The 14,492-nt window shown below is 41.3% G+C and overlaps 1 protein-coding gene across 1 annotated transcript in view; it reads left to right on the forward strand.

Annotated features, from left to right (window-relative positions):
- LOC140924578 (uncharacterized) overlaps nucleotides 1-11,014 on the forward strand; it is a 29,436-nt gene extending 18,422 nt beyond the window's left edge. The window contains exons 36-42 of the mRNA XM_073374597.1: nucleotides 742-769; nucleotides 859-930; nucleotides 1,171-1,239; nucleotides 1,698-1,735; nucleotides 1,817-1,863; nucleotides 8,241-8,407; nucleotides 8,740-11,014. Of these exons, the coding sequence (XP_073230698.1) occupies nucleotides 742-769; nucleotides 859-930; nucleotides 1,171-1,239; nucleotides 1,698-1,735; nucleotides 1,817-1,863; nucleotides 8,241-8,407; nucleotides 8,740-9,198 (880 nt within the window). The 3' untranslated portion in view covers nucleotides 9,199-11,014. The remainder of the gene's footprint in view (nucleotides 1-741; nucleotides 770-858; nucleotides 931-1,170; nucleotides 1,240-1,697; nucleotides 1,736-1,816; nucleotides 1,864-8,240; nucleotides 8,408-8,739) is intronic.
- Nucleotides 11,015-14,492: the final 3,478 nt, after the last annotated feature.

The following is a 14,492-nucleotide window of genomic DNA, read 5'->3' on the forward strand; positions in this document are numbered from 1 at the left end:
GCCCCAAACACATATTCCTAGCAGGCTGGGGGGTGGTATTGGTGATAACGAACATGATGATGACTTGCTGATGCTGTTGTTACGGTAGCGAGGTAATGGTGATGATGATGATGAGGCTTGGGACGGCACTGGTGATAGGGGAAACGCATATTCCTAGTTATATGTGTTCCCGGGCATAAGACCCTTAACGCTTAAAAAATTGGCCAAAGCAAATGGAATCCTGACGGAACTACAGACGATAAACTTTTGGAAATAATGGGAGAGGTCAGGGGCCTCTGAAAAGCAGCCAAAATTAATATCTACACAGTCAGTGTTTAAAATTATCCACAGTATAGAGTACCCGCCAGCAATAAAAGCTAGAAAACCTCTTAGGCATGTTCTAGAGCAAAAGGCTAGATCACGTTTCTAGAGCTTATGATTGAGTTTGGCCTGTCAACACTGTATTTCCTGTTTGATGTAGAACAATAGCATTGTCATTACTTCTTTGTGATTGGCTCTTTTGAATGTCGACGTAAGAAGTCTCCTCTGGGAACCGTTCTATTTTTAAATCTATTTAAGAAAGGGTTGACTCCAAGGGCTTGTATTGGAGATAAGGGCTCCTAGTCATAGACCCGCACAATCAACATTAGTCCAGCAAATCACCGTCAATTTGAGCGTGGAAAGGCAATTTATTAGCATTCTTTAATTACGATGATTAGTAGCTATTTTTCTAATAATGGTAAATCTTCTATTCCTTTGTAGAGGTACTCCACCAGCTGTTAGAGGACGGGTATGTACAAAGATTGTGAAATTATGACGGAATATATGATAAACTGATTAATTGGTTGTTTCAATGATTGAATTCAACGTTTTTCCTAGATGAAAGTTAAAAAATCCGGAGACTGGAGACGAGAGATCCTTGGTGATATGACTGTCATGAATGCAGAAGAGGTATTCTCTTGCTATTGGTCAAACAGCATCTCACTGAGCGGCCCACACGATTGGCTGTGAAAACAATAGGATAATCAAAATAACAATTACCCTAACCCTCAACACAAAAGGCAATATTGTTTTAGACGACTAATTAAATTAGAAGTTCTTGTGAGGTACTGGACTACTCGAGTCTTGCTATTGATCAGTTACGTATGACGTCAATAAAAGACAAATATTTCCCGCCTCTTTTTCTTGTAGTTGCGTGAGCTGAATAACATCATGAGGGCTGAGCTTAGAACACCAACTGGGCTTCGTTCCAAGAGACTGGTATGGCTGACCTACATAGTGTTTGTAATTTTAGTTGAATTCTGACTTTATTTTTCATAATTGTAACCTCCATGAGAGCAGCTCTTAGATAAGGCAACCGATATTTTGAGTATCTTAGGCGTTGGTTAAAGGCTTTCTTTAGGATTGTTGCTATAATTTCCTTTTTCTTGCTAAAAATGGTTTTTAAATAAAAAGGAGATGTTAAAGCTTGTACAAACGATAAAACTTAAGTCTTTTTTCTGCAAAAAGACTAAATTTTGAGTGGAAGATTGTCTTAGTGACACCATACAGCCCAATATCGGAATAGGTCGATCAATGAAAGTGTAATGTTTTCTTTGCAGTTAACTGCAATCAAACCTGAGACTAATCAGTCACTTATAAACTGAGCTTTAGACTAAAACTCCAACACTGTTATGGATTACAAACTTTAAATTTTATTTTATTTTTTGTTTTCTTAGGGTCCACTTAGACTGGCGAGTGATGATGACTCTCTCAGGTAAATGCTCGGGGATTTCTTTCAGTATTGTAAAGTTTTGTGATGAACGTTACGGTCAACTTTTCATTTCATTTTTATTAGAGAATGCCCCATAAATGAAGACCGCGAACTTGTGGACATCAACCAAGGTACAGGAGATTTAGTTTGAGTGATCTTTGTTTGCAAGTTATCTATTGGGAGTGAGCAGTTTATGAGGGCGTTTCCTACTCAGGGTAACTCAGGGTTGTCAAAAAGATTTTAGGTAGCAGGAGAATAACAGAAAGTAGCCGGTATGTGTTTCCCGGTGGGGCCGGTAGGGGAAGACATATCACTATCGATATAAACAGTTCAATCCAGGTTAGTAGCAGCTGTCAAACATGATAGCATCGATACTGAGTCTGAATTACTAAGTGAAACTTTGATGGAAGCATGCAAAGAAGCCGGATGGAAAGCGAGAGGCAGTGAAATTAAATGCAAATCACAAATAAAAGGGTTCGATCAGGAATGCGAAACAGAAAAAGAAAACTTGCAATCCCTTGGGGAGAAAATTTCTCATAACATTAATAATTCAGAACTGAGACAACTACTGCGAGACAAAAAGAAGAGGTTCAAACAAACTTGTAGACGGAAGAAACGGGAGTCTATCAGCAAAGGCATGTCTAATATCGATATGCAGAACTCCAAAGAGACCTGGCGACAAATACATGTAGGAAAAATCTTTAACTTAGGGAAAAAAAACACATGGAGCTGAAGCAGTGAGAATGGAACAGTTTTATAAATACTTTTAGCAACGGAATGCGACCCCTCTCAATAATATACTAGATCTGGAGACGAATACGGAAACCCAACGAAAGAGTGGAAGGCCCAATTGATTATCCAATAACTGATGAAGAGTTCGAAGCTGCAATTAACAAACTGAAGGCAAACAAATCTCCAGGTATCGATAATATATTAAAGGAAGTAATAAAAATCGGAAAGAAAGCCATTAAAGGGCATTTAGTAAATTTATTTAATCGAATCTTAGATACTGGCAAATACCCTGCTCTTTGGAGTTTTGGTCTCATTGTACCTATTCATAAGAAGGATGATCGAGCCAAAGTCGAAAATTACCGAGGTATCACTTCACTCTCTGCGCTAGGCAAGATGTTTACATCAATCCTCAATAATCGACTGTACGACTACATGGTTCAAAAAGGAATTTTGAAAGCTAAACAACGTGGCTTCAGAAAAATGCATGGCACAGTTGATAGCATCTTCACATTAAAAACGCTTATTGACAAGTACGTAAAAACCAAACCACAGAAGCACCAAAATTTACTCTTTTCATGCTTCGTCGACTTTAGAAAAGCCTTTCACTGTATACCCCGACAGAAACTAGTTGACAAACTAAGAAAAGAAGGTGTCCACGGACGATTCTTGCACGTTTTAATATCCATTTACTCAAATGATAAATCGGCAGTTAAAACTGATGACAACTTAACCCAATCATTTACTTGTAAAGAAAAGGTTCCATGTTGTCACCTACTCTTTTCAATTTCAATAGATAGGAAGGCTCATGTCACTATGGATATGTGTTGTGCAGGTGGGGGAACACATATAACAACGAATAAAAGTATCACTAGGAATATGTGTTTCCCAGGTAGGAGAACACATATTACTAGGGATATGTGTTTCCCACGTTAGGGAACACGTATCATATCTGTTTCCCAGGTGGGGGAACACATATCACTAGAGATACGTGTTTTCAACGTAGGGAACAAATATCACTAGGAATATGTGTTTCCCAGGTAGGGGAACACATATCACTAGGGATATGTGTTTCCCAGATGGGGGAACACATATCACTAGGGATATGTGTTTCCCACGTGGGGGAACACATATCACTAGGGATATCTGTTTCCCAGGTGGGAGAACACATATCACTAGGGATATGTGTTTCCCAGGTGGGGGAACACATATCACTAGGGATACGTGTTTCCCAGGTGCGGGAACACATATCACTAGGGATATGTGTTTCCCAGGTGGGAAAACACATATCACTAGGGATACGTGTTTCCCAGGTGGGGGAACACATATCACTAGGGATATCTGTTTCCTAGGTGGGGGAACACATATCACTAGGGATATGTGTTTCCCAGGTGGGGGAACACATATCACTAGGGATATGTGTTTCCCAAATAGAGGAACACATGTCACTAGGGATACGTGTTTCCCAGGTTGGGGAACACATATCACTAGGGATATCTGTTTCCTAGGTGAGGGAACACATATCACTAGGGATATGTGTTTCCCAGGTGCGGGAACACATATCACTAGGGATATGTGTTACTCAGGTGGGGGGACACATATCACTAGGGATATGTGTTACTCAGGTGGGGGAACACATATCACTAGGGATACGTGTTTCCCAGGTGGGGGAACACATATCACTAGGGATACGTGTTCCCCCAGGTGGGGGAACAGATATCACTAGGGATATGTGTTTCCAAGGTGGGGGAACACATATCACTAGGGATATGTGTTTCCCAGGTGGGAGAACACATATCACTAGGGATATGTGTTTCCCAGGTGGGGGAACACATATCACTAGGGATACGTGTTTCCCAGGTGCGGGAACACATATCACTAGGGATATGTGTTTCCCAGGTGGGAGAACACATATCACTAGGGATACGTGTTTCCCAGGTGGGGGAACACATATCACTAGGGATATCTGTTTCCTAGGTGGGGGAACACATATCACTAGGGATATGTGTTTCCCAGGTGGGGGAACACATATCACTAGGGATATGTGTTTCCCAAATAGAGGAACACATGTCACTAGGGATAGGTGTTTCCCCGGTGGGGGAACATATATCACTAGGGATATGTGTTTCCCAGGTAGGGGAACACATATCACTAGGGATATGTGTTTCCCAGGGAGGGGAACACGTATCACTAGGGATATGTGTTTCCCAGGTGGGGGAACACATATTGCTAGGGATACGTGTTTCCCATGTGGGGGAAAACATATCACTAGGGATATGTGTTTCCCAGGTAGGGGAACACATATCACTAGGGATATGTGTTTCCCAGGTGGAGGAACACATATCACTAGGGATATGTGTTTCCCAGGTGGGGGAACACATATCACTAGGGATACGTGTTTCCCAGGTGCGGGAACACATATCACTAGGGATATGTGTTTCCCAGGTGGGAGAACACATATCACTAGGGATACGTGTTTCCCAGGTGGGGGAACACATATCACTAGGGATATCTGTTTCCTAGGTGGGGGAACACATATCACTAGGGATATGTGTTTCCCAGGTGGGGGAACACATATCACTAGGGATATGTGTTTCCCAAATAGAGGAACACATGTCACTAGGGATAGGTGTTTCCCCGGTGGGGGAACATATATCACTAGGGATACGTGTTTCCCAGGTAGGGGAACACATATCACTAGGGATATGTGTTTCCCAGGGAGGGGAACACGTATCACTAGGGATATGTGTTTCCCAGGTGGGGGAACACATATTGCTAGGGATACGTGTTTCCCATGTGGGGGAAAACATATCACTAGGGATATGTGTTTCCCAGGTAGGGGAACACATATCACTAGGGATATGTGTTTCCCAGGTGGAGGAACACATATCACTAGGGATATGTGTTTCCCAGGTGGGGGAACACATATCACTAGGGATACGTGTTTCCCAGGTGCGGGAACACATATCACTAGGGATATGTGTTTCCCAGGTGGGAGAACACATATCACTAGGGATACGTGTTTCCCAGGTGGGGGAACACATATCACTAGGGATATCTGTTTCCTAGGTGGGGGAACACATATCACTAGGGATATGTGTTTCCCAGGTGGGGGAACACATATCACTAGGGATATGTGTTTCCCAAATAGAGGAACACATGTCACTAGGGATAGGTGTTTCCCCGGTGGGGGAACATATATCACTAGGGATATGTGTTTCCCAGGTAGGGGAACACATATCACTAGGGATATGTGTTTCCCAGGGAGGGGAACACGTATCACTAGGGATATGTGTTTCCCAGGTGGGGGAACACATATTGCTAGGGATACGTGTTTCCCATGTGGGGGAAAACATATCACTAGGGATATGTGTTTCCCAGGTAGGGGAACACATATCACTAGGGATATGTGTTTCCCAGGTGGAGGAACACATATCACTAGGGATACGTGTTTCCAAGGTTGGGGAACACATATCACTAGGGATATGTGTTTCCCAGGTGGGGGAACACTTATCACTAGAGATACGTGTTACTCAGGTGGGGGAACACATATCACTAGGGATATGTGTTTCCCAGGTAGGGGAACACATATCACTAGGGATACGTGTTTCCCAGGTGGGGGAACAGATATCACTAGGGATATGTGTTTCCCAGGCGGGGGAACACATATCACTAGGGATATGTGTTTCCCAGGTGGGGGAACACATATCACTAAGGATACGTGTTTCCCAGGTGGGGGAACACATATCACTAGGGATATGTGTTTCCCAGGCGGGGGAACACATATCACTAGGGATATGTGTTTCCCAGGTGGGGGAAGACATATCACTAGGGATACGTGTTTCCCAGGTGGGGGAACACATATCACTAGGAATATGTGTTTCTCAGGTGGGGGAACACATATCACTAGGGATACGTGTTACCAAGGTGCGAAAACACATATCACTAGGGATATGTGTTTCCCAGGTAGGGGAACACATATCACTAGGGATACGTGTTTCCCAGGTGGGGGAACACATATCACTAGGGATATGTGTTTCCCAGGTGGGGGAACACATATCACTAGGGATACGTGTTTCCAAGGTGGGGGACTACATATCACTAGGGATACGTGTTTCCCAGGTTGGGGAACACATATCACTAGGGATATCTGTTTCCTAGGTGAGGGAACACATATCACTAGGGATATGTGTTTCCCAGGTGGGGGAACACATATCACTAGGGATATGTGTTACTCAGGTGGGGGAACACATATCACTAGGGATATGTGTTACTCAGGTGGGGGAACACATATCACTAGGGATACGTGTTTCCCAGGTGGGGGAACACATATCACTAGGGATACGTGTTCCCCAGGTGGGGGAACAGATATCACTAGGGATATGTGTTTCCCAGGTTGAGGAACACATATCACTAGGGATACGTGTTTCCAAGGTGGGGGAACACATATCACTAGGGATATGTGTTTCCCAGGTGGGGGAACACATATCACTAGGGATATGTGTTTCCCAGGTGCGGGAACACATATCACTAGGGATATGTGTTTCCCAGGTGGGGGAACACATATCACTAGGGATACGTGTTTCCCAGGTGCGGGAACACATATCACTAGGGATATGTGTTTCCCAGGTGGGAGAACACATATCATTAGGGATACGTGTTTCCCAGGTGGGGGAACACATATCACTGGGGATATCTGTTTCCTAGGTGGGGGAACACATATCACTAGGGATATGTGTTTCCCAGGTGGGGGAACACATATCACTAGGGATATGTGTTTCCCAAATAGAGGAACACATGTCACTAGGGATAGGTGTTTCCCCAGGCGAGGGAACACGTATCACTTGGGATATGTGTTTCCCAGGTGGGGGAACACATATCACTAGGGATACGTGTTTCCCAGGTGGGGGAACACATATCACTAAGGATACGTGTTTCCCATGTTGGGGAACACATATCACTAGGGATATGTTTTTCCCAGGCGGGGGAACACATCTCACTAGGGATATGTGTTTCCCAGGTGGGGGAAGACATATCACTAGGGATACGTGTTTCCCAGGTGGGGGAACACATATCACTAGGAATATGTGTTTCCCAAATAGAGGAACACATGTCACTAGGGATAGGTGTTTCCCCGGTGGGGGAGCACATATCACTAATGATACGTGTTTCCCAGGTGGGGGAACACATTGTTGTTATTTTACTACTTTTTTAATTGTCCATTTTCTTCGCTTTTTTCCAATAATTTACAGGCCTCAAAAACCTTAGAGTAGGCGGTGATAGTGCCGTTGCGGACGCATTTTGACAACCCTGTTCCTACTTGTTCCTCCATGAAAGAAGCTGTTTAATAATCTTTATCAATCCATATTCTTCCTAGCTAGATTAGTGTTTTAGCTCTCTTATTGGTGGCCTTTACCTTTCATAAGTAGTATTGTCTTTTTTTAATGTCTTTTATTCTGTGCGTGGTGTAAATAAAATTGTGGTCTTCTCTTATCTTGTCTATTCGCTATTGTAGAAATTAGGAGGAAACTTTTAATTTCTATCGAACGTTCGCAAAGGCTTCTGGGACTGGTACTCGGGAAGGAAGAAAAAGTAACAAATGGCTGACCTTTGCGTCCCCCCGAAGGCCTTGCGAACGGTAACTCGACCGAGGTTCCTTGATTCTAAAGTGGTGAATAGAGACGCGGCACTGTAGTTTTTTCCACTGGAAGTCATTTTACGTTGACCTCTGTTTTGTATGACAGAATAAAGATTCTATTTTGTACTTTCATCTCTGTAGTTAGACCAAACAGCGGTGTATCACTGGAACCTAGGCCCTTCTCGGGTCGCTTGATGGGCCGGTCTGGGAGTCCACGGTTCGGACAGAATGCTGTTTCTCCTTCAGGCAGATTTCGTTCTGAAAGTGGAAGCAGCGGTGAAAGATCGCCACGAGTACCTTCGGTTGAGGTATGTAACCTCACTTCTCGCAATTCAGTCCTTGACATATTCCCTTGGGCTGATTTTATCCCTTTTTCCAGGAAAAATAAAACTGCGGAAAGAGTGAGGTTGGATGAGATGAATTGGATGGTTACAATTAAAAAGTGTTTGATGTATTGAATAATATGATGACTGTTAGCGGTATGTAAGTTAAGGTGAACAAGAGGTCACTGAAAATTAAATTTAAAGGCACATAGAGTGGGTCACTAAATGTTGGTTTTCTTATGTATAACTCAGATTGTTTTATCGACCAACCGTGTATTCTTTATTCAAATTTATTCTGATATGTGTATCTTGTTAAGTTTTTCAGCCCTGGCACCCCTTCTCCACCCTCCACAAACACAGACAAGCCAGACCCCTTGAACATCAGCGCAAGCAAAAGAATTTCACCAAAACAGGAGAAAAAACAAAAACAGAAAACAAACAATGGTGAGATGCCAGAATGGATGATCAACTTTGTGACAACAAACAATTTAGTGGTCGGTAAAGACGTAAAACTGGACGAATCCAAGGCAAACAGGAAACGAAGGTCATCTACCAGCACTTCCGGTACAGTGACCACAACTAAGACTGGAACCAAAACAGGGACTGGAACCGGAAGTAAGGCCGGTTCCTCATCTCCACGGGTTGCTTCAAAATCCCGCGCGTCACCCGCTGTGGCTAGGAAAGCCGATAACAGTCCCGCGGGCTCGCGCAGCCCTTCTATTGGGAGACCCGTTACGCCTGCGAAAGGGACGAGTAGGAGATCCGTCGCACAATAGATAAATTTTTCTGCGTCCCTGAAATATTTTCTTCAAATTTACTTTTCCCAAGATCAGGAGCTCCTGCCAGGATTGAAAAGAATGTTTTCCAGTTAACCATGCAACCAATCAGTCATTCAGAGCTCATAGCAAATAGAAGAAGCCGGCTTACAACGCAGGAAAACGTGTAGATTGGATCTGGTTTCTCTTGAATGCGATATTGCCGCGATATTTTCCAGCCGTTAAAAATAGCTCAAACAGTAAAAATAAACCGATGGAAACACAGGAAGCTGGCGACAGGGACTGGGAAACGCCTACAACTAATATAAGTGACGATAAAATGAGACTTTCTGATTGGTTGAGAAGACGGTACGACATTGTTAGGCCTGGTTCAGACGCCGTACTTTTCATGTGCCGAACCTAACTGAATAAGTTCGACTTTGGAGCGACACTGGCGCGACATCTGATTCAGACGGCGTACCGTGTTTCAAACCTAAGTTAAGTTCGACAAAAGTTCGACAGACTCTGTCGACCTTAACGCTTTTACCGCACCAAACTAAAACTGCCGTACCAAATTGATTCAGACGTCGCTCTTTTGCCGTACTTAATTCATCAGTTAGGTTCGGCACATGAGTGGAGCGGCGTCTGAACCGGGCCTAACTCAAGAAGAACTGTGAATTTTTAAACATCTCTCGTCTAATACCACAGGGTGGGTTTCCAACGTCACCTGACTATAAGGTACGTGCGCGTAACATTTTACGGCTGTAAATAAACCAAAAGCACAATATGAAAGGTCACGCGTAAACGTGAAAGTGTAGCCTGTGAAAACAGGCGAAACGTTGTGACGCCACCCCTGGTTTTCCCGCGAAATGACGTCTGAGATTCTATACTGATCACGTGTCACTGCCCAGATCTGAGTAGTGCTTCTTATTGGTTGAAGCAAATTTTACGTTTACGCACGTTGTATCATTCATCCCCTCTATTTTCAAAAGCTTTTGCACTTCAAAGTTACGTGACGGCGGAAATCCACCTTAAAGTTGGAGAAGTAGTCAAACAAAACAATCGGATATTAAGTTATCTGAAGTAATAGGGTACAGTGACTTTTACTTGCTTAAAAAGTTACGTTCAAATGCCTTTTTAAAACAGTGCACCAGTTGTGTAAATAAGTAGGTCGGGTAAGTTATTTATTTTTGAAATAATTCATTTGCAGCCTACTCGTTAAGCCATCGCATTTCCACGTTGAAATTTTTCATTCCTTTTTTAAGAATAAAAACAAGAAAAAAACTATTGAAACAAACAATACAATGGCATTATCCTGAAAATGAATCCCTTCATTGGATTCCTTTTAAAACAAACTAAAATAAACAAGAAACAAGTTTCCAGAATAATCAGAAATAGAAGTCATAAAGGGAAATCATGGTTTCTGTCAACTTTGATACTACACATTTTTTTATACTCTTTTTGACAGAAACCAAATAAAGAAAAAAATTGCATTTTTTGACCAACAGCATGTGTAAATCCTTTGCGAAAAATAAGATTTTAGGGATTTTGAAAAACCTCTTTTTAATAGTCACAAAGTCATTAAAGATTATTTCTACACTTATTTTAAGCGAAAACAAATACAGAAACAAATTGCATTTTTAGGACTTTGATTGATTTAAGTTTTTATGGCCAAAAAGGTTTCTTTTCTATCTAGAACATTATTAAACATTATTTCTAGTCTTATTTTGGGGGAAAACAAATAAGGAAAAAAATTACATTTTTTGACCAAAAGCATGGGTTAACCCCTTTGAAAAAAATGCGATTTTTGGGACTTTGAAAGATTGAAGTTTTTATGGCCAAAAAAGGTTTATTTTCTATCTAGAACAATATTAAACATTATTTCTAGTCTTATTTTGAGGGAGAACCAAAAAAGAAAAAAAATTACATTCTTTGACCAAAAGCATGGGTTAACCCCTTTGGAAAAAGGCGATTTTTGGGACTTTACAAGACTGAACTTTTTATGGCCAAAAAAGGTTTCTTTTCTATCTAGGACATTATTAAACATTATTTGTAGTCTTATTTTGAGGAAAAACAAATAAAGAAAAAAATTACATTTTTTGACCAAAAGCATGGGTTAACCCCTTTGGAAAAATGCGATTTTTGGGACTTTGAGAGGTGGACTTTTTTATGGGCAAAAAAGTTTTCTTTTCTATCTAGAACATTATTAAACATTATTTCTACTCTTATTTTGAGGGAAAAAAATAAAGAAAAAAATTACAGTTTTTGATCAAAAGTTTGGGTTAACCCCTTTGGAAAAATGTGATTTCTGGGACTTTGAGAGACTGAAGTTTTTTTGGGCAAAAACGGTTTTTTTTCTGTCTAGAAGATTATTGAACATTATTTCTAGTCTTATTTTGAGGGAAAACAATAAAAGGAATAATACATTTTTTGATCAAAAGCATTGGTTAACCCCTTTGAAAAAATGCGATTTTTGGGACTTTGAGAGATTGAAGTTTTTATGGCCAAAAAAGGTTTCTTTTCTATCTAGAACATTATTAAACATTATTTCTAGTCTTATTTTGAGGGAAAACAAATAAAGAAAAAAATTACATTTTTGGACAGTCTGGGAAAAAGGTAAAAAACGGGGTAAAAAAGCAAATAGGAAAAATATCGGCGAGCGAGCTTTTTCCCACAAGAGTCCCACAATGCTGAGCCTGGTCCCAGGCTAAAACGCAATATTTTATGATCAGTTAAGCGGTGTTCAGCTCTATTCAGGGCTCGAGTTAGTAATCTTTGTTGCGTTTCCACTTTTCAGTTATGTTTTGTCCATATGCATGCATGGATATTAAAGAGTACGATAAGTTGACTTCTGCAGGGGAAATCTTGCTCGACGTATTTTGCGGCTTACTACCGTTGTGTTTGCGAGAGTTCTCAGAAAGACAAACTCACATACCAGAAAAACGCCGTATGTGACAGCCTTAACAACCCCATGCTAGGCAAAGTTTATTTTTTGTCATGGTATTCTACCCCTCCCTCCTTTTTACACCTTTTGGGACGTCGTAAAACTCTCGGCCGGCTCTCGGCTAACTCTCGGCCAGAGCTTCTCGGGTCACGTGGTCCAAACGAAGATCCTGGGAAAACGCCGTACACGTGGTACAAACCAAGAACAAGCAAAATGGCGGAGAAGTCGGTGGATGGAAAAGGTTATTTTTTACAGACTTTGTGTACGGATTCAAGTCTACCCTTCAAAAGGAAAACGCACAATCAAAAAAGGTGCTTAATTGACTGCAAAAACGGTTTAACTCTTGAAATGTTTCATGTGGGGTTTGAGAAACGAGACAGTTTTTCAACGTAAGTTATTTGTTATTTGTTTTTTCAGTACTTCACGTTACTTCTGTGTCCAGTTTAGCCGCAGAGCGACAACTACCTGGGCCATGTGAGCAGGTAAGGTTAAAGTAAGAGGTCTAAACTGGCATTTGACTAACAAAGACAAAAGCCAAACGAATACGACATCATATTTAATGGTTAAATTAATTAAGCTTATGGGGTAAACGTGCTATAGGTTTTGAGCTTGTAATCATTGCAGTGAAATAAGTTTTCAAGCATTGTTTTTATCTTCTTATTTTTTACACGATTTTTTGCTCATTTTTCACATGAGCCTTACACATATACATATGTGAGGTGAAATGGTAAAAACCATCCGTCGAGCTTTTTTCACTATTCCTTAGTGAAACATGTACAGTGTGTGTGGTGCCAGTAATTGTGCTCATATTTAAGCAGGTTTATTTTTAGAGAAAATATCTTTGAGATTTATGAGAGAGCATATGAGGCGAAGTTTAGGTCTGGAAATTTGTTAGAAAATGGAAATAAAAATCGATGAAACTTACCTTGTGGCGAGTAGTTGTTGTCCTTTATATGCACACGAAGGTTCGGAAAAAGTAGTCTCATTTATCTTTCCTACATAGTATAGTGACCAGGTAGAAGGGTGACGGCAGCGCTGGGGCTCTGATGGACCCCAAACCAGCATGATTTTTTTCGCGAAAATTGAATCCAGTTGCTAAATAAACACGCCAGGCTCGTGGAACTTGAATTTCTCTAAACCCTGACTCCAGCTAGCAACGCAAAGCCAGTAGTTTCTGTAGAACTTATATGTTTATCTATTAAAATGACAGCCAGAAGCCATTAGAATCACAACTGGTCCAACTGAGCTCGGGATGCCTGGTGACGAGTATAATGAGTCTCCATGGAGGGAAGGGAGTACCACTCAGAGTCCAACTGCACCCTTCCCTCCACAGGGACTTAATTATTATACTTTTCACCAGGCGCCTCGAGCTCAGTGCCATTTTTTAAATGGACTAGTTGTCAACTGGATTCGATTTTCACGAAAAAAAAATTGTGCTTTTTTGGGCTTGATCTGAGTCCCGATGCTGTTGTCAGCCTCCTACCTTGTCACTATACTAGTAATAGTTGACACTACAGCTGCCCCCGCTGTGTATATTGTTGGTCAATAGTATTCTTGCTTGTTGTGTAGCTCTTTGAAATATACCGATTCATAATGAAGATTTCCACACATATTCCATACAACAGGTGAGATAAAATACAGGAAACGCAAGGTTCCACGCACATTTTCAGTTCGATTTACGCTGCTTTGATCAAAACATTCTCAATTTCAAGAATAGTTTATTCTAATCCATAAGAAAAGATTTAATTAGAAGTTGAATTTTTCGCTTTTTCTCTTTCATTTTTTACATTCAGTTCATTTTATTTACCGGAGGGTAAGCCTTAGAAATTAAAAGGACGTTTGATCATTTCACGCTCGCGCATTCTAGTCTTATTTTAATCTTTATTGCAGAAGGACATCTGTGAGCAGGAAATAACTCAGCACAAAATTTGATTGTTGGCGAATTTCTGTAATCGTCCATCGTTCTGCTAGTGATAAGCTAGCGGTTGTTCGCTCGTCTTGCTTAGTTTGGGGCTGAGTCTTCAAAGTATTCCGGTCAAAGAGAGTGTCTGGCAAGGTTTCTAATCAAAGATTTTTGAACTCGTGTCTGGCAAACTCTCCAAGTGTTTACACATATACAAGTTAAACGCACCTTATAACTTCATCTGTGCTTAACGAGTGTCTTTTGGTCCATAACTTTCAAAACAACTGCTCCACAGAATGTCACTGATAACACGTAACGCAAAAGAGTATCGAAGTATGACTGCACAATAAATGTCACAAAATCTACCTGAGCGGTCCCTTCTGGATTTTCTGTTCTTACGTCATCCTAACCATTTCGTACTTGCGGGCGCAAACAATAGAAACGTCATCATTACCTACCGATTCCTCG

The sequence above is a fragment of the Porites lutea genome, chromosome 14 (assembly GCF_958299795.1).
Source record: "Porites lutea chromosome 14, jaPorLute2.1, whole genome shotgun sequence".
Classification (NCBI taxonomy): domain Eukaryota; kingdom Metazoa; phylum Cnidaria; class Anthozoa; order Scleractinia; family Poritidae; genus Porites; species Porites lutea.